General features: G+C 39.7%; 1 protein-coding gene across 4 annotated transcripts in view; it reads left to right on the top strand.

Annotated features, from left to right (window-relative positions):
• The window catches only part of PDE3A (phosphodiesterase 3A), a 251,151-nt gene that overhangs the window by 149,289 nt on the left and 76,847 nt on the right, over positions 1-25,015 (top strand). For 3 of the 4 annotated variants that reach the window (XM_061444572.1, XM_061444573.1, XM_061444574.1), the window contains exon 2: positions 7,293-7,343. In XM_061444572.1, the coding sequence (XP_061300556.1) occupies positions 7,293-7,343 (51 nt within the window). Of the gene's footprint in view, positions 1-7,292; positions 7,344-11,875; positions 12,449-25,015 lie in introns of those variants that run through there. The other variant, XM_061444575.1, reaches the window with a different exon arrangement.

Below are 25,015 nucleotides of genomic sequence, written 5' to 3'. Positions count from 1 at the left end.
AGGCTCTTACACACACACCCCCACCCACCCAATTTATTCATTTAGTTGTTTTATTGTGGTTAGAGTTTTTTGTTTTGTTTCTTAGCCAGCCTCAGAACAGGGGCTGACCTTGATGATTTGCAGGACTCCAATGCATTGGGAGCATTTGGGTGGGGAGTTTCCTCCCAGCTAACTGCACAGCCAGAGGCCACGATGGGGTGAGCGTGCAGCTCACATATCTGGCTGAACAGCGTGGCGCTGACATCTTGTGCTTTAAGCTGACCCTGGGAGTTGGCAAGTGGTTGTGGAAAAGGGCTTGTTTTTCCAAATATTGGAGCACTTTGCTATCTGTGTGTCATAGTCTGCACGTGCCTGTGTATGATCATGCTCGCCACACAGCAAGGAGGACATTTCTGATGCTTTGGATGCCCAGAGGGCAAGCTGCAGCTGTGCCACTGGATGGAGAGGGTGGTCAGTGCAGCCACACAGTTGCTCCTCTGCTATGTTATCAGGATCTGCCAGTGCCACATCTCAGCAGCTACAGCCTGCTTAACTTCTCCTGCTGATGGTGTCCACATCAAAACTGCGCTCCCTAAGTCAGTTGAGTCAGTAAATCACTTCTTTTATCATGATTACCATGAAAGTGCTGGGAACAGTCTGTCACATAGAAGGAATCCTGTTCAAAATAGCATCTGCAAAATGACCCCAGTTAGTTTCTGTATGACCAGACTCCTGCATATTTGCAAAAATAAATGTTTCTTCAATATGTAATCAAGGAAATAATTTGTTCTTTTTTTGTTACTAAAAAAGAAATTTATCTGAAACATTTTGTGCCTACATGCTGGTAACAAACAGTTTCTTTTTACCAGTGGAAATATGATCCTGACTGAAGCATAGCTAATACCCATTCAGTCAGAGAATATGTATCATACTGTGCCCATTCAGCCCAAGCTGTAAGGAGGCAGTGTCAAAGAACTCAACAGTAAGACACTGTTCCACATCCTCAACATGTCCATTCAACAAAGTCTCTTCCAAAGAGGGAAGATGTTATGCTCATGTTTAAATACAGGCTCTGCTATTTTGGCAAAAGTTGAAACCAGGTGCCAGCCAGATTGGATGCTTCTATCTGGCTCTACTAGACACTGATTCCCAAATATTAAACGATTCTTAAAACTGCTGGCTACGACCCAGACAAAACTTCTCAGAATCTCATTGGTAATTAATTTTTCCTGCTACTAAATGCTCTAAATATTTGCAGGAGTGGCAAAAAGGCATTTTTACAGGTTCCTCAGGTGTTTGGGGAACTCAGGATATCCTATTCATGTATAACAGCCAGTTCAACAGACAATACTCGATACCAAATGTTTGTCTCCCAAGCATTCCTGTGCTTTGCTTTGTGCTCGCCTTTCATTTATTCACTAGAGTAGGGCTTTCTTCTCCTCACTGAAATGGAAATGCGGTGTCCAGCCACTGTTTGAAAGCTTTAAAGTCTGAGGGAAGAAGTCAGAATACATGTGCCTTTGGACCATGTGATCCAGCTTCAGTCTGGTTGAATACCATTTACTAGATTTGGTGCGTTATGGCTGGCATAGCTCACCTTTGTCATCAACATCTGATTTTTTTAAAACTTTGGAAGTGTTGCATATGTGTAAATATATAGCTAAATAAAATTCCAGAGTTGTAGACTGTAATCTGAATAGAATTAGAATAGGTTCTGAATTGATTTAAAGTCTTTTATTAAATACTAAGTGTAATTGCTTCATTGGTCCTCTTAAATACTTGCCGTGAAAAGATCTGCTCATTCCTTCTAATGAAACTGTGCTAAGTGTTAGATTTGCTTAATAAAAAACCCCTGTGGTTTCACAATGCTGTTGCAGTCTGCTACTGAGGACTCCCTCCACTTCCTATGAATATAGTTGGGACTGCTCGTATTCTAAACGTTGGTATTTTTTCCCACTTGTGGCCAACTGTGGAGGTCCTCATCATAAGATTGTGCCTTTTCTATTTCTGTGAGTTGTTTTTCTTTGGGGAATTGTTTTTTTGTTTGTTTGTTTATTTTTTGGCATAGTTAGCAGTGTTGCTGGTTCAGGGGTGCCAAAATCAAAAACCTAGGCCAGAAAAGACAATTTAAGGAAAAAACAAGACGTAGAAACAGCTAAGAAAGTTTGTATTGTCATTCTTTACTTTCTGTCTTTTTATTTCGATCTTTTACAGTATGTGTGGGTCACATTTTCCTGCAGTTCTCTAATACTAAGGAGACTTAAACTCACCATTCATGAATTTTAATGAAGTTGAGATTGTTATGTAATCATATGCCGGGGCTTTAATTAACTCACCAAATAGGAGACCAACTGCATTTAGAGATGTGAGAGCTGAAGATGCTAATTTTTATGGTTTTGTTCTGCTTTGGCATGGTATATCTAATACAGACAGTCCCTTGTACTGTTCCTGACTCGTTTGCCAGTATCATTGCATTTGTGAACATCTGGTTTACATATCAAATTTGGTTTTACAACCACAAGGTCTAGAGACTTCATACTGTTCGTAGCGAAAGCCTGAGTTTTAGAACACAGGCTACCACCCTACGTGTTCAGAGTGAGCCAGCCCTGTTGCACTTCTCTTTTTTCTCTTTTTCTCTCTGTGACCGTGATTTTGGTACTGGGGTCTTCTCCGTTCCTTCCTTGTCTTCCATTCACTGTCCTCACAGTTGTACTAGGGGAGGCTGTTTTCCCTGGAGACCTGTTAGTGAATTAGTAGGGTAGACTGAGCCAGCTGGCTTTAGTGAAGCCCATGTTTTTGTACATTCTTGAACATGCAAGAGTTGCTTTTGTTGCTGAAAGCTGCCTTCATCTCTAAGTGTTAAAACTGTCAGAGCTGGGTTTCCAGGATAGTTTTAGATGAAATGCAGAGTAGATACTTTCCTTTTGAGGGAGATTGCATGAATATAAGCCCCGTGGGAGTCTGATTTTTGTTTCATCCCTCCTTCTCTGATGCTGGTATGCTCAGCCTCAGCAACTTGATCAGTAAGAACGATAAAGTAATTGGATGGTGTGAGGCTGTTTACCATCACTCTGGACTAGATCAGTTCATCATAATTTTTAGAGATGGAAGTCTCTGTTCTCATGCCTGCACCAATTAAAAGACATAACTTTTTTTTTTTTTTTTTCTGATTTCAAAAGGCTGAGTCAGGCTGGGGGGGATTTATGCACACTGTCTGTGTATTTATGGTTGGCTGGTGTTTGGGGCTTTTTGTGTTGGCTTGTGGTGTTTTTTTAATACTGTTTTCTTCATATTTTGATTTCTATAAAGCTTGTAGAAATTGTGACTTCCAGTAGCCCAATAGGTCAGACATACCTGCTTTCCTCCTCTTCTGCATATTTCTGCATATTCCTCAGCATTTACTTTTTTGTCCATTCAAAGAAAATCTTTCCTAGGTTCAGCAGTAATGTAGCACAACATGGTTCATTGCGCTAAAGGGTGTCATGAGGCAATCATGCTTCTGTTGCCCTGGCAGAGTTTTTGTTATAACTGCTCTACCTGTTTGTTTTGTTTTCTCTCTTCATCTTAAAGCTTGGGGCCCTTTTGTGTGATACACTTATTTATTTTTCTTCCCCCTACCTCACTCCCTTGTTACTATGGACCATTACAGATATGCCAGAAACATTCTGGCATGAGATAAAAAGTGTTTTTTAGCTTGTGAGGAAGAAACACATTTTAAAACCAAGTAAGATTTGGTAGGTTATAAAAATGGAAGGAAAAGGCTGGCTTTGCAGTCATGAATTTTCCTTCCGTGCTTAAAAACTGCCTAGAATTGACAAGATCTCTTACCATCCTAGAACTCTTTCTTTGCTTCCTTGTGCTCACCATTCTACCAGGTGATAACCAGAGGGGTTAACTCAGCAGAGCATCCAGGTATAGTGTGTGACACACAAAGAGAGAACAATGGTGTTGAAATACTTTTACACTAGGGGCAATGGATCTATCAGCAAAAATAGAAACATGTCTGATTCCACAAAGGCACATTTGAGTGTGTGAGAAATAAAATGAAATGCACTGTAATTTGCTGTTAGGAGTTAGCAGTTTGATAATAAAACGGTGACAGGATAAGCAAGGGATGACACTGTTGGTTCCAATGGGTTTATGACTGGTTGCTTCATTGGTGAGTTTGGCCTCTCTTCTGTAAGTGCTTTTGATAGTTAGATGCTGAGAAATGGAGCCAGGATGAGTTGTCACAGCCTTCAGACTTACTTTTTGCTGTAACATTAGTTGCTGCTGTAACATTGCGTCTGTGGAGCATCCAAGGATTGACTCACTCCTAGAGGAGCAGGACTAGAGATGGGGAACCAGGGCCAAAAGGCACCTGCAAACTGTAGAGGAGGAGAAGCAGTGGAGAGGAGGGATTGGCTGTGTGGCTGGGGAAGCACAGGAGAACACTCTGGGGGCTGAAAAACTCTGTGCGGTGATGTGAAGCACTAGGCAATAACTGAGAAACAGGGAACAGGGTGGGCAAATTGTATGAATAATTAAGAGGACTTGATTTGGACTTGAGGATTGGTGGTGATCTCAGGTAACCACCCCTGGCACATGTCAGTTTGGTTTCCTGGGACTTGGCTGGACTGGAAGCATCCCTATATTCAGTGTACCTCCTCTAGTGGGAACTGTAACTCCAAGCTTGACCCTTAACTCTCTTACTTATTTTTGGTGACATAGTGAAGAAACCCCTTCACTTTTCAGTAAACTATGGATTCAGTGAGGGTGGGAGCATGAAAAACCTGGCAGTGGGATCTCATGCTACACTTGGCAGCACATACCACATCCTCAAAACCAAATGTCAGAGCCTGGAGAACTACAGTAACCATAGCCAGGCCTGTAACATTAATCCTTTTTCCTTAACTGTGAAATAACAGGCATACTCTTTGTGCTTATTTCACTGGTAGGAAGTTGTAGATAAAGATATCCCTTATCATGCTGGGAATTGCAGGTGGTCAGACTCAAGCTAAATTAATTTTTCTTTAGCCAAGTAAATTAAGAAAGCAGCAGGCAGCACTTCCCCACCAAGTCACAGGGGCTGAGGAGTTAAAACTGAAGAGGTTTTCTTGGTCCAGAGTGATAGGAGCCAGAGAGGAAGCACAGGTATGAGGGTTTTGGCAGAGGTTCTGTGAAGCACATAACCTTTGGTAGATGCATCTCTTGGTAGCTTTTGCATCCCAGTTATTTACTGAGAGGCCAGCTTTCATAAACATCAAAGCTCGGTTTCATACAGTAATGAGTAAACATGACAGTATGGAGAAACAAACAGGGAAACCTGGCACAGACAGTATTTCCACCAACAGTGAATGGAAAAAGGAAATAATTACAGTAAAATGAGGGGGTCAGTTGTGAGGCTACATCAGGTAAAAAAATGGGGTGACATTTCTGATCTTTGATGCCTGTCTGCATGTGTGGTTTGTCTCCAGTTATGAGGGTAGGTAATTCTAAGTAATAAAGAAATTAAGGGGCCCTTGGAGAGCGAAAGGATAAATAGGAACAGTTGATGGAGGAGATAAAGGTTTTGTATGAGATGTATGTGGCTTTCCTTGTTTTTCAAAGTAGTTATAATCTGTTGTCCTGGGATGAGTGTTTCGAAAGCATGTTCTGCAATAATTAGGTTGTAAATCTCACTGCCTACCTCTGACCTGGGAGAAGGCATTTCCTTTGGGAGCCAATGTTGGGGAGAAAATGAGCAAAAAAATGTTCATGACTGTAAGTCATTACATGTCACATTAATCCTTCTATTTTTATACACATATTTTTATAGTTGCATTAAGCTATGCTCGTATGAGTAAAAAAAAAAAAAAAGCATTACCCAGAAGAGATCCCTGATTAGCTGTTAAAAAAAAAAAACAAACAGCTCCCAGGCTGGAGCACATACTAGCTGAGTGATCAGAGGCAGGATTAGCAGCAGCAGTTGCCTTGCATCCTGCACAGCTTGGGCTTCACCAGGGTTGTGTCTGGCCACTCCCTGGTGCTTTCCAGGGTTTTTTAGGCAGGTGTGAGGATAGCTTTATTGTCATAGAATAGTTAGGGTTGGAAAGGACCTTAAGATCATCTAGTTCCAGCCCCTGCCATGGGCAGGGACACCTCACACTAAACCATCTCACCCAAGGCTCTGTCCAACCTGGCCTTGAACACCGCCAGGGATGGAGCATTCACAACTTCCCTGGGCAACCCATTCCAGTGCCTCACCACCCTTACAGGAAAGGATTTCCTCCTTATATCCAATCTAAACTTCCCCTGTTTAAGTTTAAGCCCATTACCCCTAGTCCTGTCACTACAGTCCCTAATGAAGAGTCCCTCCCCAGCATCCCTATAGCCCCCTTCAGATACTGGAAGACTGCTGTGAGGTCTCCACGCAGCCTTCTCTTCTCCAGGCTGTCAGCAGTTCATGTTTGCCCATAATCTTTGGATACATAAAGCAGTAATAATAAAGCTTGCTGGGTATTCTCTGCTCTTTTTTTTTGTCCCCCACCATGACATACATTGAGAGATTGCATCTTGCTTAAAGACAGAGACTGAATGCCTGTGTTAACATAGAGTTATGAAGTACAGTAGAAAAAAGATGGGAGAAGACAAATTATTTTTTCTGGACTCCATCTGTACCATCCAGTGTCTGACCATGTCTTACAACACAATGTACTTTAGGTTTGCAGAGAGGATTTGAGAGCTAAATTTCAGCTATAGTTAATTCTTGCCTTCTCATTTTTGCTTTAACTTGAGGAGCCGTATACCATCACAGATCTTAGTTTCCACAAGAACCCATCATCTCTAAACTCTCTCTTTGCTTTCCCCTGAAATATAATCACCCCCCATGTGTTTTCTGTTGGAGGGTGCACCTCTACTTATTTGTTACACCAAGAATAATTCAGTGGTAGACAGAATTAAAGCTCTCACTAACTCATTCCTAGGATAAAACATGCTTTGCTATTTAATCAAATGTCACCTGGTTTTGGTAATCTTGTTGATATATTAGCTCTCCTTTTGCCAGGTCAATGTTAAACATTTGCCTAAAGCCATATCTATGGCAGTGGGAATTTTATTGGCAGGAGCAGTGTTGTGATGCTAGATGTGTTTTGGCTCTGAATGTAAAGATACAAAGTTATAATATCAGCTACCAAGTCTTCTCACTCTCATTATGAAGCTAACAGCTGTGCAAAACTGTAAAAGCAAACCTGTTTTTTCAAAGAAATTGTGTAAAGTATATGAAACTGTTAATGTTTTAATCAAAGCTGATGAGTGCAATCTATCACTTACCTTTGCTTTTCTTTGTTTTCCAGCTCATGGGGCATTCTGAATGGGATCACAAAAGAGGACCCAGAGGCTCGCAGGTCAGTTGCTCAGTATTTTGTGTTTGGTTTTTGCTTCTTAAAAGTTTGAGGTATTTAAGCAAGTTTTCCATCTGAGGTTGGCAAAGTTGTCATTTTGTTAATATTTGCAGGACTGAATCAATGGAAAAAACCATAAACCCGTGACACCTTTCATTAATTTAATTTTTGAGCTGTAATCCAAACAGTTGATTCAGGCAGAGTGGAGTCTTGCAACAGAAAGTTTCTTTCAGTAGCAGAAAGATAGCTTACATGTATTGAGAAAGCATTTCTTACTCAGCTGTATCTCCATAAGGATATCAAAGGAACGTGATTTCAAATAATGTGTGTATGGTTTGTGTTGTTTTGGGCTTTTTAAACCTGACAAACTTGTAAAACTTGGATGGTCCTGTCACTTTGTTCAGTAATAAAGGGATTAGGGTGTTAGAACTGTGTGGGGCGGTGCAAGAAAGACGTGTAGCTACTGGTTTGCTCTTGGTCCATCACTGAAAGGAAATGATGCTGGTAATGTCAGTGCTATCATGCTGATACATTTTTAAATTACCTATAGAATTACAGTTGCTGTGAAGAAGACATCCCTACCAATGTTGATATTCAGGAATTTTCCTGCTTGGGTAAAGCAGTCTTTCCCATCTGGTGTTGAAATTCTGTAAATACATTATTAAGGCTCTGGTATTTTGGAAATGCTTTTCCTTCAAGTGAAGGATTTTATATGAATGTGAACATCTGTATCTAAATCTATAATAAGTAGGCTTTGCTGCTGGGGAGCTATGTTTGCAACCTTAATCTCAGTAGGGTAGGTTCTCAACCTTCATAATGCCCCTTACAAAAATCACTGTATTACCTGCTTTTCAATGAGAAATATCATGTTAATCAGGAAGCTGCTACTTATTTTAATAGACAACATTTACTAGTTTTAGTGTAAAATTCATTTTCTAAGTTTTGAAATTCTTGCACTTGTGGCAGAATTCTACATTTCTTTTTTAGCTTTCTAAGCTTCTGTCTTGCATCTTATTTTCAAAACCATGTTGAAATTGCAGGAAATGCAGTATTTCATTAAACAGTTTAAGATGGATTGCAGGTCTGTTTTTTTCAGATGACAGTCTGTCATTTCAAAAAGATAAAACAGAAAGTAAGCTAGTTTTCAGTGGAAACTGAGGCATTTCAGAAATCAGGAAAAGCCTATCCAGTAAGGTGAGACCTGTTCAGTACATAATGTCTCCTGCCTCATCTGATGTGCTTGTTAATCATGTTGTGTTCTTTTGGTCTAAAGAGTGAAAGATAAATTGGACTCTACTGTTGAGAGCAAGGCAGTCACTTGATGGACTCTTGAAGTGACACAGACTTCATAAACATTTCTAGCATTGTTACAAATCTTCATCCAATTTTTGTATGCATCTGAAAATATGGGTAGTCTTTTGTGTGCTCTGAACCATGTCTTAGAGTCCTAATGCTTTGCCCATGGCAGAGAAATATTAAGAGACTAGTGATTGGGATGCATATGAAGTCTGTGCTGGTGTTGCATCAGAGACAGAGGCCTAAGTCCTGTCTGAATCCTCATGCATGATACATCCTGTTGGCTGTGTGCCTCCATGCTTGAAGGACTTTTTTTATTGTTGGCTAGACACTTGAAGATTTACAACTAGCCAATAAGAAATGTTAGAGAAAGGGATTTTGGTGGAAGGTAAGAAGTATCAGTCTGGTCTAAATAGATTTTAAATTAAAAGGTAAGATGGATCAAGTTGACTATCAAAAATGTATTTTGCTGCAGGAAATTGGACTTGGGCTCTTTAATAGATCCCCTTTGAGTTTTCTGAAAAAGTGAGCTCACAGGATGAAATAGTTGCCAAAGAATTTTTTAATAATTTTTTCTCATGAGGCCACCGTTTCTTCCAAGGAGCATTCCAGAGAAATTAATATATTGCCTGGTTTCTCTCTTTCACCCCTTCCTGAGAATAAGGAGGGCTTGCCTGGCATGGCCAAATTTCAAAGAAGGAGGTCTCCAGGGCATTAACTTAGTTGCTGCAAATGCCCATCTATATGAAGTGCAAGTAAAGCCATTTGTGGGGTACTGTTAGGGAAGGTTGTACTTTGGCAAAATGGGATAAGTGGTTGCTAAATATATAGATGAAGTTCTCTGGGTTTTAGTAGAGGCTGAGATAATTGTGAGAAGATAACTATGTAAACTTTAAAGATTTCTCTTTCTGAGAATGGTTTTGTGTCTTCCCTGTGTGTTGTTTTAGATAATTCACCACCATTTCATTTTAAAATAAAAGAGGGGAGGGGTAGAAGTCCAGTGGTATCCTCTGCAGTTCAGCCTTGTTTGAACCTTTCTGGAAGAATATTGTTGATTCATTAAAAACATTAGTCTAGAAAATTCTGTATCAGTTTTTCATGTAGACAACTGATTTTTTTTTTTTTCTTAGGCAGATTTTCTTTATTTTTTTTTAACAAAATAAGCAAAAATACTTCCCCCCCAAGAGCACATTCCTTCAAAACAGGATTAAATCTGCCTGTGTAAGGTTACCTTGACAAGGAAGTGAGGTGTTTCCTTCTAAATCCATCTAAAAACAGGTGCATAGTTTTAATCAGTTTCCTCCTAAGATGTTTATTTTATTTCATTTCATTTCTGCTGTGAAAACCTTCTAGAAAGCTAATCATTATAAAACCAAGAATCAAGGTGTTGTAACACAGAAATATTAAAGGATCTTAAATAGGGTGGGAAAAGAAAATGATTCAAGCTCTCTGATTACCATATGGTATCCTAGTGCCCAGTCACAAGAAGCAAGGAAGAAAACTTTTGTTAGGGGGAAGAAAATAAGCCTCAGTTATTCCACTCTATCCTCAGACTCTCTCTCATATGTCTCTGAAAACTGTCTTTTATAGGAATGGTCTTATACCTAATTTAAGTAGTTCCTTGAAAGGTTAGGTGAATAGAAACTTTCTGGCTTTGTGTGTAATATAAAAGACCTGTTTTATCCCTGTGTGATTTAGTTGCAGTGTTGTCAATTTGCATCCTTAATAAATGTACACTTTGTTAAACAATGGATTTCTTAAAAATTAAGATGAGTAATCTGTTAAAAAGATTTTTGCTTCAAATCTAATGCATCAGGTGTTTAAAGATTTGCCTACAGGATCTGCCAGGGTTGCTTATGGTGCTTTCCTAGGTGTGCAGTGCTTTCCTGCAGCAGAGAAATACTGGTCTTGGGAGGAAAGGTTTCTCCTGGCCAGTGGTAGTCTGCGCTGCTTTGGCAAGCAGAGAGAGGGGAGGAAGGAGTTTAAGCTTATGTTATTAGAAGACAATCTATTAGTCTTCCATGATCTTCTATTCTTATGGAGTAAAATGAAGAAAGTGGGAACATAGATCTGAAGAAGCCACTTGCATGTCTGAGTGTTTGCAGTATAACTTGTGAGAAAGGAAATGGAACCACTGGTTTACCATAATAAAAAAATAAAATTCACATATAAACTTGTAAAATTGTTCTACCAAGACTCATTAAAGGAAACTCTAATTCTGTTAAGACTTTTTTTTTTTTTTTTTAAAGAGCGAGTAGGTTTTTTTCTGGTATGTGTTGAAACACAAGAGGAAACTACTACAGTGCATGTCATTCTTCTTAATGGCCCACTTGGAATACATTCCTTTTCTGCATGTGGGAGTTAAATGCAAAATGCTATAGTTACAGGTAATGATGGATGTCAAATGAAATACACTGAGGCTTATGGGAATTTCTGTTTGCAGGAGTTTGTCTCCTGATAGGCATCTGTAATTCAATAGAATGTAAATGGGATAAGAAAAAAGCTGTCTTTACAATATTTAACTTGCTCCTGACTTCCACACCAACACCACACTCACTTTTTTATAGATTTCACGCATACGTATGCATATGTGTACGTCGTAGGATTCCTTTTCTTTTAGAATAATCCTACTATTAAGGCTGCTGTAATTAGAGTGAATTATAGGTTGCCTTACAAAGAGCAATGAATTCCTGGCTACCTGCTACTTCCCCCCCCCCTTCTTCTTTTTTTGATAGCACTCCCTGCTGTAAATGCTTCATGCAGCGAACTTACTCTATGGATTTGAAATCATGCAGAAAGTGCAAAGTGAACTTCGTTATGTTCCATGCTTAGTTTTTAAAATATATACAGATTACAATTAATCACAGAACTTTGAAATTGGGTTCCAAGTTAAAGGTATTTCTAAACTTTTAGAAATGTTTAATCCACCTAAGGAAATCTCTTTCTCTCAAATACACACGCACAGTCTTTAAAACTGCAACATCTCACTGATATGAGGAGAAAATGTCAAAGCCATTTCTCTTATCTGTACACGCTACAAAAAAATGTGACTAGCAGAATTCATCCTTGACATATTATCTCTCTGCAGAAAAAATATGCAAACTGTATTTTAATAGCTGTAGGAAAACATAATGCTTGATACTTCTAAGAAATTTTAGGTGGGACACACAGCACGCTTTGTGCACACGTTTTTAGGAGGGACCTTGAATGTGTGGGAGTTATTTGTTGCTCTGTCGTCAAGACTTGTTTGGCTTGCTGAAGATGTAGGCGTAGCTCCAGGAGCAAGTGGAATCAAGCAACCATTCCTCCAACATTATAAAAGGATGATAATCAGGAGAGAAACACAGATGTCCAGTGTTTTTAATATAAAAGCTCTCGATTATATATCTGAGGTGCTGCATTTTACCCCTCCAGTTCCTAAGCAACAGCTATTTTCAGATTGAGTGCGTCTGGTGTTGTCTACCTACTTCAGGCTTTTGCGAGGTAATTCGTCGGTGAAAGCTGGGCTTTTCACTCTCTCACCCGACTCCCTTTGTTGTGGTACTGTAAGGAAACGAACGCTTTAGAGAAACGGGAGAAGCTTGTGCGTGACCAGTCTCAACCTTGCAGCTTGGAAAAACTTCTGTATATCGGGGAGCTCTGCCATCTACAGAAATGAAGCACGGGAATCCAGAATAAGGCTCTTGACACTGGTTTAGGAGAAGCCTTTTTCTCAAGTGTGGGAAAACCTCTAGAGCAGATTCAAAATCATGAGCCGGAAATCTCTGTATTTGCTGAAGCGTAGATGGGAGTCTATTCCCGCTACTGACCAGGTATTGTGCTCTGGTGAATATGTTGTGTCTCTGTCTTCCCTTGCAATGCCACTGTGAAGAGATTTATTGTGATTTAACGGTGGTGGTTGGGGTCTTCTGCATACAGTGAGAACCAGCTGATAGTTACTTGTCATTTCCATGATGAATAGTACAAAATGTGCAAAATGATTTTGCAAGAGCATGTGCTTGTACATGTGGAGGTGCCATGACAGCCCACTAATGCAGACTTATTTAACCAACAGAATCCCCCTGTCTCAAAAATGAGACTTTTCTAAAGGGCTTAGGAGTATTTAAAACTGAGTTGCTAAGGAAAAGTGTAGTCTACTGCTGATGGGTTCCTTGGCCATGTCTTTGTTGCATTTCATCTTACATGTATGAATGAAATCACTGATTACAAATAGATGTAATGCATTTACAGAACCTCAGCACCTTCTTGATGCATCATCTTGGTTGATTCATCATTTCAAATGCATTAACAAGGATGAGAGTAAAGCAGATGTAAACAGAATATACGTAAACATCTGCTGGGAAAAGCAGATGTAATGTAAAAATCATGAGATGATGTTTGGAGCGAGCATCGTCACCATAAGAAGGATGAAGATGTGTTGAATGGGAGTATAATTAGTACATTTTTATTTCTTGCTCCAGCCCCTCCAGATTCTGTGAATTTGCTTTTAATACCTTGGGATGTAAAAACACTAGAAATAATATTGAAAATGAATTGGAGGTAGTAGCTCATTACAACTCAGTTTTCTGTAATAAGTTTTCTTTTTATAAAGCAGTTGACTATGAAGGGATGTCTTTATCATTGGGAAAGAGGCAATTTGGGAGAAAATTCTTCAACAGAAAGACAGATGGACTACAGAAATACTTCCCAGTTTTTGAGAAGGATCCTCGTGTATACCTTTCATCGAGAAGGGAAAGAGAAGTGCAGGTTGCATACCATATTTTATAGAGTTGTAGATTTTTAAAGCCAAATTGGATCACTACGAACATCTAGAGATCTCAGACATATTACTAGTCAGAAAATGCCATGCTGTCATGTCCTGTCACATCAGGCTCATGTTTTCTTTTTAAATGAGAATATGCCTTTTAAATATATCCAGTTTTAATTTAAAGACTTCAAATGATTAATAATCCATATTTTATAATAACATTTTTATATTTTTAAATGTTGTCTTTTTTAACATAGTGCCTTATTGTTTGACTTTTTCTAATTTAAATTTTCCACCATACCAATTTGCTGCAATTTGAATGCCAAATTTAAAAAGCCCTCATTCAGAAATATTTTTTTTTTCCTGAATGGATACCTAGATAATTCTTGTACTTTGGTTTGCTATCATTTAAACTAGCTGAAATACTAATTTGCAAAAAAATCAGATTCTCTGGTAATTCACATTAAAAATAATAAGGCATTGATGATGAATGCAATTTCATTAATTGAATTGATCCAGTTCAATCAGACATTCTTAAATCTACTGGTAAAGAAGGGTAAATAAATGCTCTGCTATGAAGTGAGTCACTTGTCATCTTTTTTATGTTATAAAGTTATAGAGGCACTAATGTAATTTCAAACGAAAGCTGTATTTTAGCCAGTGCTTTCCTTTCCTTCTAATCACTCTTGCCCTGAAGTTACATTGCATCATACTGTGTTACAGTATATCTGACAAAAAATAGGTGTTCCATACCTAGGTGCGAGGTGTGCTTCACTGCACAGAGCTGGTGTATCCTTTCCATCATCAGCCCCTGAACACCTCTGTAAGGTTTTAAAAGAGAAAAGGAAATATCCTTGACCTATCTACCAGTCTGGGAGAAGTGAGACATAGTAATTGATGCATGTAGATAGGGTTGACTTGAGCACAGTGTGAATCCTTAGAGATTGCCTGAATGTAAACTAAGGGAGGGAAGACGATATTCAGCTTCAAAGATAAATATTTCTCTGGCTATTTGTAATGCTTGTTACACTGGGTGGCACAGGTGGAGTGGAGCTGCTCTACTTGTTCTCCCCATTGCTCAATGGTGCCTCACAGGAAAATGGAGTTACTGTGCAAGATGACAACCACAAAGAGCAATTTAGATTGATCCTGTTCACATAGTTATCATTTAAAAATAATATCTCTGCTGTTTGATGCCAATTCGTTATTTAGTCCTTAAAGAGATGCACAAGCTTACAATGTTCTAGCCTAACCTTGAGAAAATGATATTATGTTTTGATAGATATGGAGCAACATTGTAGGTTATTTCTCTCTTCAGAGGAGAATATATGTATCTTAAAAATGACAACAGCTCTCCAAACTGGTTTACTTTATTACTTTCTTTTTTTATTTTTTTTTTAAGACTAAAAGAAGGAAATAAAATCAATTTATAAAAGTTGGATTTTTGCTTGATCTTGTTTCTAGTTTAAAATAATATGGCAAATCTGACTTGTAAGGACATGGGAGCTGTAAGTCCACAGTGAAGTCTGATACTCTATTTGAAGATTCTATCCTTTAAAAGTCATTAAGTGTTTTTTATTCGTAACCTTACGTTCTTTACATCAAATTGAATTAAATGCAGAACTGTTTCAGCAAGGGTGAGCGGGCTGAGAAGCATCGGTAGAGAAAAAACGAGAGTGGTTACCATGGCTATAGACAATACTGTTGGGTGGGGTTTAGGGTGGAAGGGCTGGATTGTTATGGAATTTTATTCTTGATCTTAAGACCATCGTTTACACTCACAGACAATACATAGAAGTCTTTCCAGGGTCTGCTATGGCAAGGGAGTTTTTTGGTTGGTTGATTGGTTTTTCACATTTTGTGTGTGTGAAAGACTGAGGAAAGTGGGTTTGAGCATGAACCCTAAATTTGATCTTTTTGATTGTGTTTGATGTAAAGTGCCTTACCTAGCTATACATTTTTATTATGTAGAAGAGCTTTATCCTGTGGGCATTTTGCATAGGCAAATTTAAGGTAAATGATGATGAGTTACATGTATTAGCCTCTAGTCAACAAAGTGTAGTATCTCTTAGTGTTTGAATCTTGAATGTCTTTATATCTCTCAGTAATTTCAGAAGGAACTACCTTTATAGATCTAAGGAAAGAATTTCTGAATGCTTTTCTTTGTTGTCCATGAAACAGATAGGATTGTCTGAAAGTCTTTTTTGGAGTTTCAGTACAGGTTTGTGTGGCAATTCTCTCTTGGTTTTATTCTGTGCATGTGCCTGAGGATCTTGTTTCTTGGACTGATCCTGATTTTTTTATCCCTGGTAACTGCAACTGAGAATGATTTCACCGAATGGTCAAGCATTTAAAATGCTGTGGTAACCAAATAACCTAAAGGTGACAAGGTGTTAAATATCTGCTGTAAGGATGTTGAGTATTTCCCTCTGCCTGAAATTCCCTGTAGATTTCATGAGCCATAGTCTTTGAGCATTTGATACCAGTCCTACAACAAGAAAAATCTTCACACATTAGCCCATAATGGAAACTTCCGTTTCTTTGATGACTGTGAATTTAAAAATTTTAGATTTATACAAGAATGTAAAAGCTAAATAACCCAATAGAATCATAGAGTGGTCTGAGTTGGAATGGACCTTAAAGATTACCTAGTACCAACCCTCCTACCATGGGCAGGGACACTTCCCACTAGACCAGGTTGCTTAAAGCCTCATCCAACCTGGCCTGGAGCACTTCCAGAGATGGGGCATTCGCAGCTTCTCTGGGCAACTTATTCCACTGCCTCACAAGTCTTAGGGTGAAGAATTTTTTCCTAACATCAAATCTAGATCTCTACTCTGCCAGTTTAAAGCCATTCCCACTTGTCCCTTCACTGCTTATCCATGTAAAAAATCCCTCTCCAGAATTCCTGTAAGCCCCCTTTTGGTACTGCGAGGCTGATGTAAGGTCTCCCCAGACCCTTCTCTTCTCCAGGCTGAACAAGCCCAACTCTCTCAGCCTCTTTATATGAGAGATGTTCCAGCCCTCTGAGCATCTTCATGGTCCTCCTCAGGACTCACTTGAGAAGGTCCACATCCCTTTCATGTTGGAGGCCCCAGAACTGAGTGCAGAACTCCAGATGGGGTTTCGTAAGGGCAGAGGAGCAGGATCAATTCCCTCAATCTGCTGGTCATGCTTCTTTTGATGCAGCCCAGCATATGGTTGGCTTTCTGGGCTGCGAGTGCGCCCTGCCAGCTCATGTTGAGCTTCTCAACAACCCCAAGTTCTTCTCTTCAGGGCTGCTCTCAATCAATTCTCAGCCTGTATTTGTGCTTGGGATTGCCCCAGCCCAGGCACAAGACCTTGCACTTGCCTTTGTTGAACTTCATCTGAACACAGAAATTGAAACAGCTTCATATTTCTGTACTACTAAATCACCAGTTTAGATTTTGGTGGATTTGTGTAAATCCCATGAAGTGATACCTCTATTACCTGCTAGTGATTTATAGCGCAGGAGTGCTTAAGTCAGTTTACATGTGCGGTGCCATATCCTGTTCCTTACCACTGATCTGGCAGATAGGAGAAACACCGTAGCCTACAACCCTTGCAGTGTGCTAAACAGCAAATAAACTGATCCCAGTATCACTTGAATCATAACTGTGAAATGATAAATCAAGGGATTTTCTAAGAGAGCTTAATATAGCATTGCATCATGCAGCTACCATATTTTCAGTGTGTTCATGTATGATATAATTCTGATGGAATAAATCTGCTGTAAAGAAATGGAAGAAGGTCACTTTTTCAGAATTGGGAACTATGTTTTCACTTTTTTTTCTTTTCTTTTTTTTTTAATATTAATGCCTAATTAATTGCCTTTCTGCTCTGAATAGTCCTCACTCATAACCCCTATACACCCATGAGTGTTCCCATCACTGGGAACTTCATGCTGAGGAAGCAGAAGCCTCTGCAAGAGAGCACTTCTTGCATCTCGACAGCAGGCATGAATGCATCAGTATGAATGTTTGTATCCCTAGCCATGGCAGAGGCTGATTTACAAGAAGGATAGTGTCAGGGACCTGGAAGAAAACCTTCAGTGCAGCAATGATTCTTTGTATGTGCCTCCTTTCTGTGCAAAGGCATGAAGCTTTTCACACAGAAGGGTATGAAATGATGGTTGTGGGCGAGGAGGCAGTTTGTGTGGGACTGTGTAGGTCTTTCTGGCTCGCAGACTGCCTAAGAATTAGGAGGGTGTGCAACAGAGCTGGGGCCAATATGTTACTTTTCCTTTCAAGTGCCTGTGCCTGTGGGTTGTGCCTGATTATTCCCTTTGTGTAACAATCCAGGAGGGCTATGGTGCATGTTGGTGAGGTATGCTTGCACTACCACCGCAATACATGATATCTTGAGGAGGTTTCAGTGGCAGCAGAATAATAAACATACGCTGATAAACATTGCTGAGAAGCAGCGCAAGCCAAGGTGAAGGTAGTGTGCTGCCTTGTATCATTGCATTCATTGCATTTACTTAGAAGCGTGTGCCAGCAGTGTCAGACGGTCTGCAGCAGCAGCAGTGCAGGTGGCCACAGGAGCAAAGTGGAAGTCCCCATCTCCCCCTGCATCTCCAGCTTATTCACATCCATGCAGCCAGGTGTTACAGCCTTTTCAGTCATAGTTCATCTCTCCCCCAGCCTTCACATTAGAATGGGGAATACATGCCTGAAGCAGAGTTCCTGCTGGGACACATCCCAGCAGTGATCCTTGTATCTAATCCAATCCCTCTTATTGTACCTGCAAATAGATTTTAAAGAAATGTATTTTTTTAAGTATGTTTTTGTGGTTTTCTAGGTTATTATTTGTTAATAAAACCTTACATTATCCTTTCATACAGCAGACAAGTTTTCAAAGCTTTACTGGCAAAGCAGAGATTTGTGGAGTTTGGGATTTTATGAGAAAAAGGCCTCATGGGAAGGTTGTGGGTTGGTTGGAATATGGCGATGGAGCTAGAGGAAGAAAGTTGCTTTGCACATGAGGGAAGGTGCAGAAAGCTGAGACTGTGATTAAGAAATGATCTATAAAATACTTTTTTGCTTTCTAATGTGGAAAATGAGTGACATAATGCAGAAAGCTATCTTGGAGAAATATTGTGCCTCAGATTTGGCCTTGCTTCTTTGCAAGTGTGGAGTTGAGCCACAGGCACTAGCTTTGACTGTGGGACCGTTTCTCAATTGCTTCTTTACAGATTCCTTTGAAGTTGTTCAGAGGCTTATGGTCTTCAGGCTGTTTGTTTTTTTTTTTAGTTTTCCAAGTTGCAAACTGTTAGGGAAAATGCTTAGGGCATCCGTTACACTTGTGTGTTGGACTTAGGGGGATTTGAAATTTATTGACATCTCACAGTTAAAGTTGCTGGTTGCCTTTAAGTATCCATAGAGAAACACAGAGAATTTCAGAGGGTTCACTCTGCTGAAATTCAATTTCTCTGCTTTAGCAGAAGCTAAAACTATCTGCAGGTTTTCAGATTGCAGATTCTTCAAATTGCTGAAATTGGGGCATCCATATGCCAGTCTCTGAAACAAAAACTATACTGAGAATGGTCTGAATTCAAAGTGGTGAACCTCAAAGAGGTTAGTAGTTAATGATGAATAAAACAGTGTTCCTTCGTCTTCTGGAAATGGCTATGCTGGATAAAATTTTCCAAATACAGGCTAACCAGCAGGCAAGGCAAAATGTCAGTGCAAATGTTTAAAGTCTTGCAAAAGTATAAGCGACTGAAAGCAGGTCTTACGAAAGGAAGCGATGGCAAATGTAATAATGGGCAATATAGATAGCTTCCTTGTCAAGAAAAAAACCCCAACACATTAAAATGATGTAGGACTGTGGCTTTTGTGATGATAAAGACTAAGTTTTGGTTCCTCACAACTATTAAAGCTGAGAATTGTGCTACAAAGTGTTCTTTTCATTTCCCGTAACATCTGAAATTTCACTTATTGAATATGTGTGCTTCAGGTATTTTTCGCCTTCCAAAACAAACTGTTGAACACAATCATTACAAATTTTTGGCTTCCTGTTTTCAGAGATTAACCCAGTTAGGGAATGAACATGAAATATGATTACTGTACTTAATTTTTGACTGAGTGGTGATAATGCATACTCTTCAGCCAAGATTCTTCCACCGTACGTTAACAGTAGTATTGCTAGAGGATGTGGGCTGCTCTAACCTTCCTTACAGTGTTCACAATGCTGTTAGTGTCGGAAGATGTTTTCAGTAACAAGGACAAAATTAACTGACTGACCTCACTCTATAATGGAAACTTTGTTTTAAAAGCATTGTTATTAATACTGTTTTGGTTTGTTGGTTTTTTTTTCCCTTGTGCTTTGTGTCCATACTGGGGAAGACACATAAGCTGTAATTGCTGCTCCCTGGGATAGTTTTAAAGAATAAATAAGTGAAAGTATTTCCTATTGCTCTTTCCTTAGAAGAGCACATGCTGAACTCTCTAGTAGCTCATTTCATGCGTTTCCCAGTGGAAAGGCTCACAGCTGATCAGCTGTTCTCAACAGCAGATGTTCTTTTTCTACTTGATTTTAGTAGTGAGCCATAATTTTGTTCTGTGTGTGATGGATCAGTGTTCAAAATTTCAAAATGAATTATTGGAGCAGCCTCCTGAGATTTTTGAATAAGCCAGAGCTGGAGTAAATCTTGAAGGCAAGTCATAAAAAAAGAAAATTTCATGTTGGGCTGGATTTTAAAGATCAAAGGTTCATTGTGTAATGGGTATGCATTGCTCAATTTTCAATTCCTCAATAACCTCAAATGTTACAAGAGCAGTATGAATTCATGCAGTCCATAAAGGAAGTCCGGAGATCATCAGACATTGAATCTAGAGTAACATAATTACTGAGTTATTGGGCTTCATGCAGGACTAAAAAAGCTACTTGTTATGGTGAGTAGACAAGCCCCTAGAGGAGAGGTAGAGGCATCAGTTACTGAACTGCAAACATATAAAAAAGAAAGAAAACAATGCATAAAAAAGAAAGAAAACAATGCATAAAAAAGAAAGAAAACAATGCATAAAAAAGGTATCTTTATTAATAAACCTGGATGATGGACAGAGTGAACCCTCAGTAAGTTTGCAGATGATACAGAACTGGGAGGACTGGCTGCTGCACCAGGTGGTTGTGCTTCCATTCAGAGGAACCTTGACAGGCTGGAGAAATGGATCAAGACAAATCTTATGAAGTTCAACAGAGGGAAATAAAAGTCTCCCACACCTAGGAAGAAATAACTGCAGGCACCAGTGCAGACTACAGATTGACTGGCTAGTGAGCAGGCAGAGAAGAACCTTGGGGGTCCTGGTGGACACCAAGTTGAACATAAACCAGCATTGTGTCCTTATGGCAAAGAAAACCGACAAAATCATGTACTTGCATTGGACAGAGCATTGCTGACAGGTTGAGGGAGGTGATCTTTCTCAGCTCATCACTGGAGAGACACATCTGGAGTGCTGGGTACAGGTCTGTGCTCCCCTGCACAAGAGACACACAGAAATACTGGAGTGTGTACAAAAAAAGGGCCATAAAAGTGATTAAGGGACTGGAACATCTGTGATATGAGGAGAGGCTGAGAGAGCTGAGGCTCTTCAGCCTGAAAACAAGAAGGCTCAGGGTGATCTTGTCAGTGTGTATAAATATCTGACGGGAGACAGTAAAGGAGATGGAACAAGACTCTTCTCTGTGGTTGCCAGTGATAGGACAAGAGGCAATGGATACAAACTGAAATACAGGAATTCCTATTTAAAAATAAGAAATTTGTTTCTTGTTTACTGTGAGGGTGACTAAGCACTGGAACAGGTAACCTAGAGAGGTTGTGGAGCCTTCATGCTCTGTGATACTCAAAACCCAATTGGATACAGTCCTGAGCAACCTGCTGTAGGTGACACTGCTCTGTTCAAGGTATTCGAACTGGATGATCTCGTGAGTTCCCTTCCTACCCTCAACTCTTCTGTCCCTTGTTGTCATGAAGATTGACTTCCATGGGGCACTGTTTTTTTTCCCTTAAACTACAGGAAGTTCGTTTTGGTTTGTTTGGGTTTTTTCCCACTAAATTTAGCAGCTCAAAGCTGTGATGAGATGCATTAGTGCTACTAGATACTTCTCTCTGCTAATATTCACATTTTTGCAGGTAAGCAGAATTGCCAAGAAGGTCCTGCTGAGAGTGTAGTGCTGCCGCACATTATTCTGTGGCACTTACAGATCATTATGCATCAACTGGTGTCCTTCTCGTGTCTGGATGATGCTGGTAAAAGTCAGAGAAACCATCTGGAGAGAAGGGGAATGGAGCTCACAGTGTTAGTGATCCTGTCCTGCTTGTTGGGGTGTGGAAGCAGAAGGTGAGCTTGCAGAGCTGTAAAGATTCATCCTCTCTACATTCCAGCCCTATCCAGTAGCTGGAAGACAGGTGGCAGTAGCAGATGTTTGCCTTCTCATTTTCTCTACACCTCCCCCTACACGCATGAAAAGATCGTGAGGAAGGCAAAAAGCTGTAGATGTAGAGGGGCAGCCAGAGAAAAATCTTTCCAAACAAGGCTGGAGCTTTATTAAAAACTGGCTACCAAGGCAGTGATTTAAAACATGTAATCCCTTTTCAGACTACCCGGATAGTATTTTGGTAGAAACCCAGATAACTGTTCTGTTTCCAGTAACTTTGCTTCTGAAGCCCAAAAGCTCACTTCTCCAAAAATGAGCTCAAAAAATGAGAAAATGTCACTTGTTAATATTGTCTATTATTATTCTTGTTATCTGATAGGCAAACAATTTGAAATGTCATGTGTGGTTTTGAAAGTTCATAGGCTGTTCTCACATATGTGCCCTCAGCTTCAGAGTAAACCCCACACATGTGGCATTTTCAGTTTTTACATCCAGGATAGAGGGACCTGAATCTTCAAAGTTAGGTGATGGATATGATAGAAATGTGGAATGGTGATAAGCTTTTTCTTAGCTTTTATACGTGTCTAAACCAATTTTTGTAGGTGTCTAAAAATAATAACAGTGCATATAGAGATTGTGTTTCAAGACTCCTGGAGGGTTTTATGTACTTGCTTCTTTTAAATTAACAGTTGGAGTTAGTGAGCGATCTGTGAATAATTATTTTATATTAAGTTTTTCATTAAGATGCAGAGAAAGAAGGAGGGTAGCTGACAAGAGAAGCTGCAATAGTACTTTCTATTCCTTACAACTCTGTGGGATGTGGAAGTTATGAATAGCTGAAGTCAGTGATTAGGATCTTAAAGGATCAACGTTGCCTTTGAGACAGCTCTGTCTCAGAATGGCAATTGTTGCTGAGATTTTGATGTGGTTGCATTCTCATCACAGAAACAGCTCCTGGACAAAATCACACTGTAGATTTTGACTCATTTCTGTCCAGATAGTTGTTGTTAAAAAGTATGATTATACATGTGGTTTCTGTATGTAGCTGCCTCGCCGTTTTGCAGAGGCTAGCTTTCCTTTTTGAGCTATTACTGATATTATCATCCATGATGGGTACAGCTTGATGTTGGTGGAGGAGCAACATAAGTCACAGTTTCTCCTTTGTCAAAGGATACAGCGCAGATGAGCAGTGGTACATCAGCATCTCAGCCGTGATAACCCCCACTCAGCATGCTTAGGCTACGGCAGAAAATGGCATGCTGTGCAGTGTACGATTTTTACTGAAAAGCAAGTAGAGCATGGAAGAGGAGGAAAAGTAGAAACTGAAATGGAAGTGCTTTAAGAGGGGTGTGAATCAGTAAGGCACACCGTCCTGTGTCTTATCCTGTACCAGACACATTTTATGGAGTAAATCTCTTAATCTTTTGATGTGTGGGGGTTATCCCATTGGCTTTGGGATGGCAGAGACAGCACCTTTCTTTCAGGACTGCAATGTTCCTTCTCCACTCCTCCCCACAATACTGAGTCTTAGAGTTGGGAAGAAGAAACTGGAGAAGTTACGCAACTGGGTAGTGGATTCCTGAGATTCTCAAGGTCCTAGGGATGTGCTATTTTTGTTGCAGCAGGCATTTAAGAAAAATGTACTTCCAACATTTTGTTTTGGAATTATTGCTGGAGTTCTGAAGTCCAGAAATTTTTAGCAAGTTCTCACCATAGGAGCAGAAAGAATCAAATCCAAGATATTTTAATATGGCACACGTAGTTCTGTTGTTGCTGAAAGGAGGTGCTCTACTTAAACATCAAGACAATGTTAGCTACAGCTGATTTGAGAGAAATGATCTGGTGGTCCCAGTCCAGTTTCTAATGGTCACCTCTCTTTCACTGAAAACTGCCTCATTCTTCAGTGCTTGGAAGGTCTTTATGGATCTGTGATCTGCACTCTGCCCGTTTCTCAAAGTCAGGCTTTTTGGAGTCCTTGTAGTAATGTAGATGAACCTTCCTTTGTCAGCATCTGTCATGTGTGCTGTAGAGGGAACCACACGAGGTGACATAAAAGCGTAGCACAATTTCTGGTAAGGTTTTCCTTATGGTGATACTTGAAGTGCACCTCCTATTTCCTTTTAATTAGAAATTGGTGTCTCTTGATCTTAGCTGCCTTTGCTAGGAAGACAAATAAGCAGTACTATTTTAACTGGTATGGTTCTTCCCATCACAGCACTTGGAATACTTCTCTCTGTTTTCCTCTCACTTGCCTGATCCTCCCTCCCAGTATGAAGCTAACTGGTGAGAACTCATATCCCCTGCCATGCTGGAGTAACACTGATGATATCAAAGGACCTTTTTGGCCATTACCAGGACATTGGAGTTTAAATGAGTCTTGTCTGTAAGTTTCTTACACCGCCATAAAAACTTATGCATGCTGATTCTTGGATTGGTTTAAATGCAATCTTTTAGCTCAGTAATATGATTGTTATTTTTTCAGATATTACTTCAGAGACCCCAGCCTAACTCCTACTCCTATTCAACTGTTATGCCTGCCCAATTCTTTATGAAAATTGCTGTGTACTAGTGCCATCCCAGACATGTTTTCAGCTGACCAGAGTGCATGTCAAGATTTACTAACTTTTCTTTGCCTCCACATTTGATGATATTCTTTTATATGCTTATTTTACTGTATTAAGGCCTGCATTCCCCCCTCCCCCCCTTTTTCAAAAAAGTTTGAATGCCTCTTAACTTTACTTTTTGACTTGAGAGAAGCCTAGTATATAGAACTCAGACCTATACTTCCTCCTAATGCCCTTCTAGATTCCTCTCAGGCTTGCTGTGTATCATCTTTAACTCTGCCTGGGCTCTTCAATCCAAGCAAATTTGCCTTAGCCTTGCCAAACTTTTTTTCCTTTTGCAAAGTTTCTACTTTTCCCACCTGCAGAATGCAATCTGGGTTCTCAGTATTTAAGCCTTAATCCTTGCAACATCCATTGTTCTGATCTTTAAAAAATGCCCTTTTCAGTTAAGGATAAAATTTCAAATTCTTCTCATTATTCTTGTCCATCTCTTACTCCTTCTAATGATTTGATCTGCTCTGATCAGAGCCTGTGTATACCTTTCAGTTTTTATCCTGTATCTGAACTTAGCTCTCACTGTGCCACTCGACTAGTGACTCTCTATAAACCAGGAAAACAAAAGATGACTTTCTCAAACATCTTTATAACTTTTTTTTCTTTTTATTTTT

The sequence above is a fragment of the Pezoporus flaviventris genome, unplaced genomic scaffold, assembly GCF_033815535.1.
Source record: "Pezoporus flaviventris isolate CSIRO_AGI_PZ_B2104156 unplaced genomic scaffold, CSIRO_AGI_Pfla_v1 ptg000002l, whole genome shotgun sequence".
Taxonomy (NCBI): domain Eukaryota; kingdom Metazoa; phylum Chordata; class Aves; order Psittaciformes; family Psittacidae; genus Pezoporus; species Pezoporus flaviventris.
Note: the sequence above shows the minus strand (reverse complement) of the source record. Positions and strands in the feature narration are given on the sequence as shown.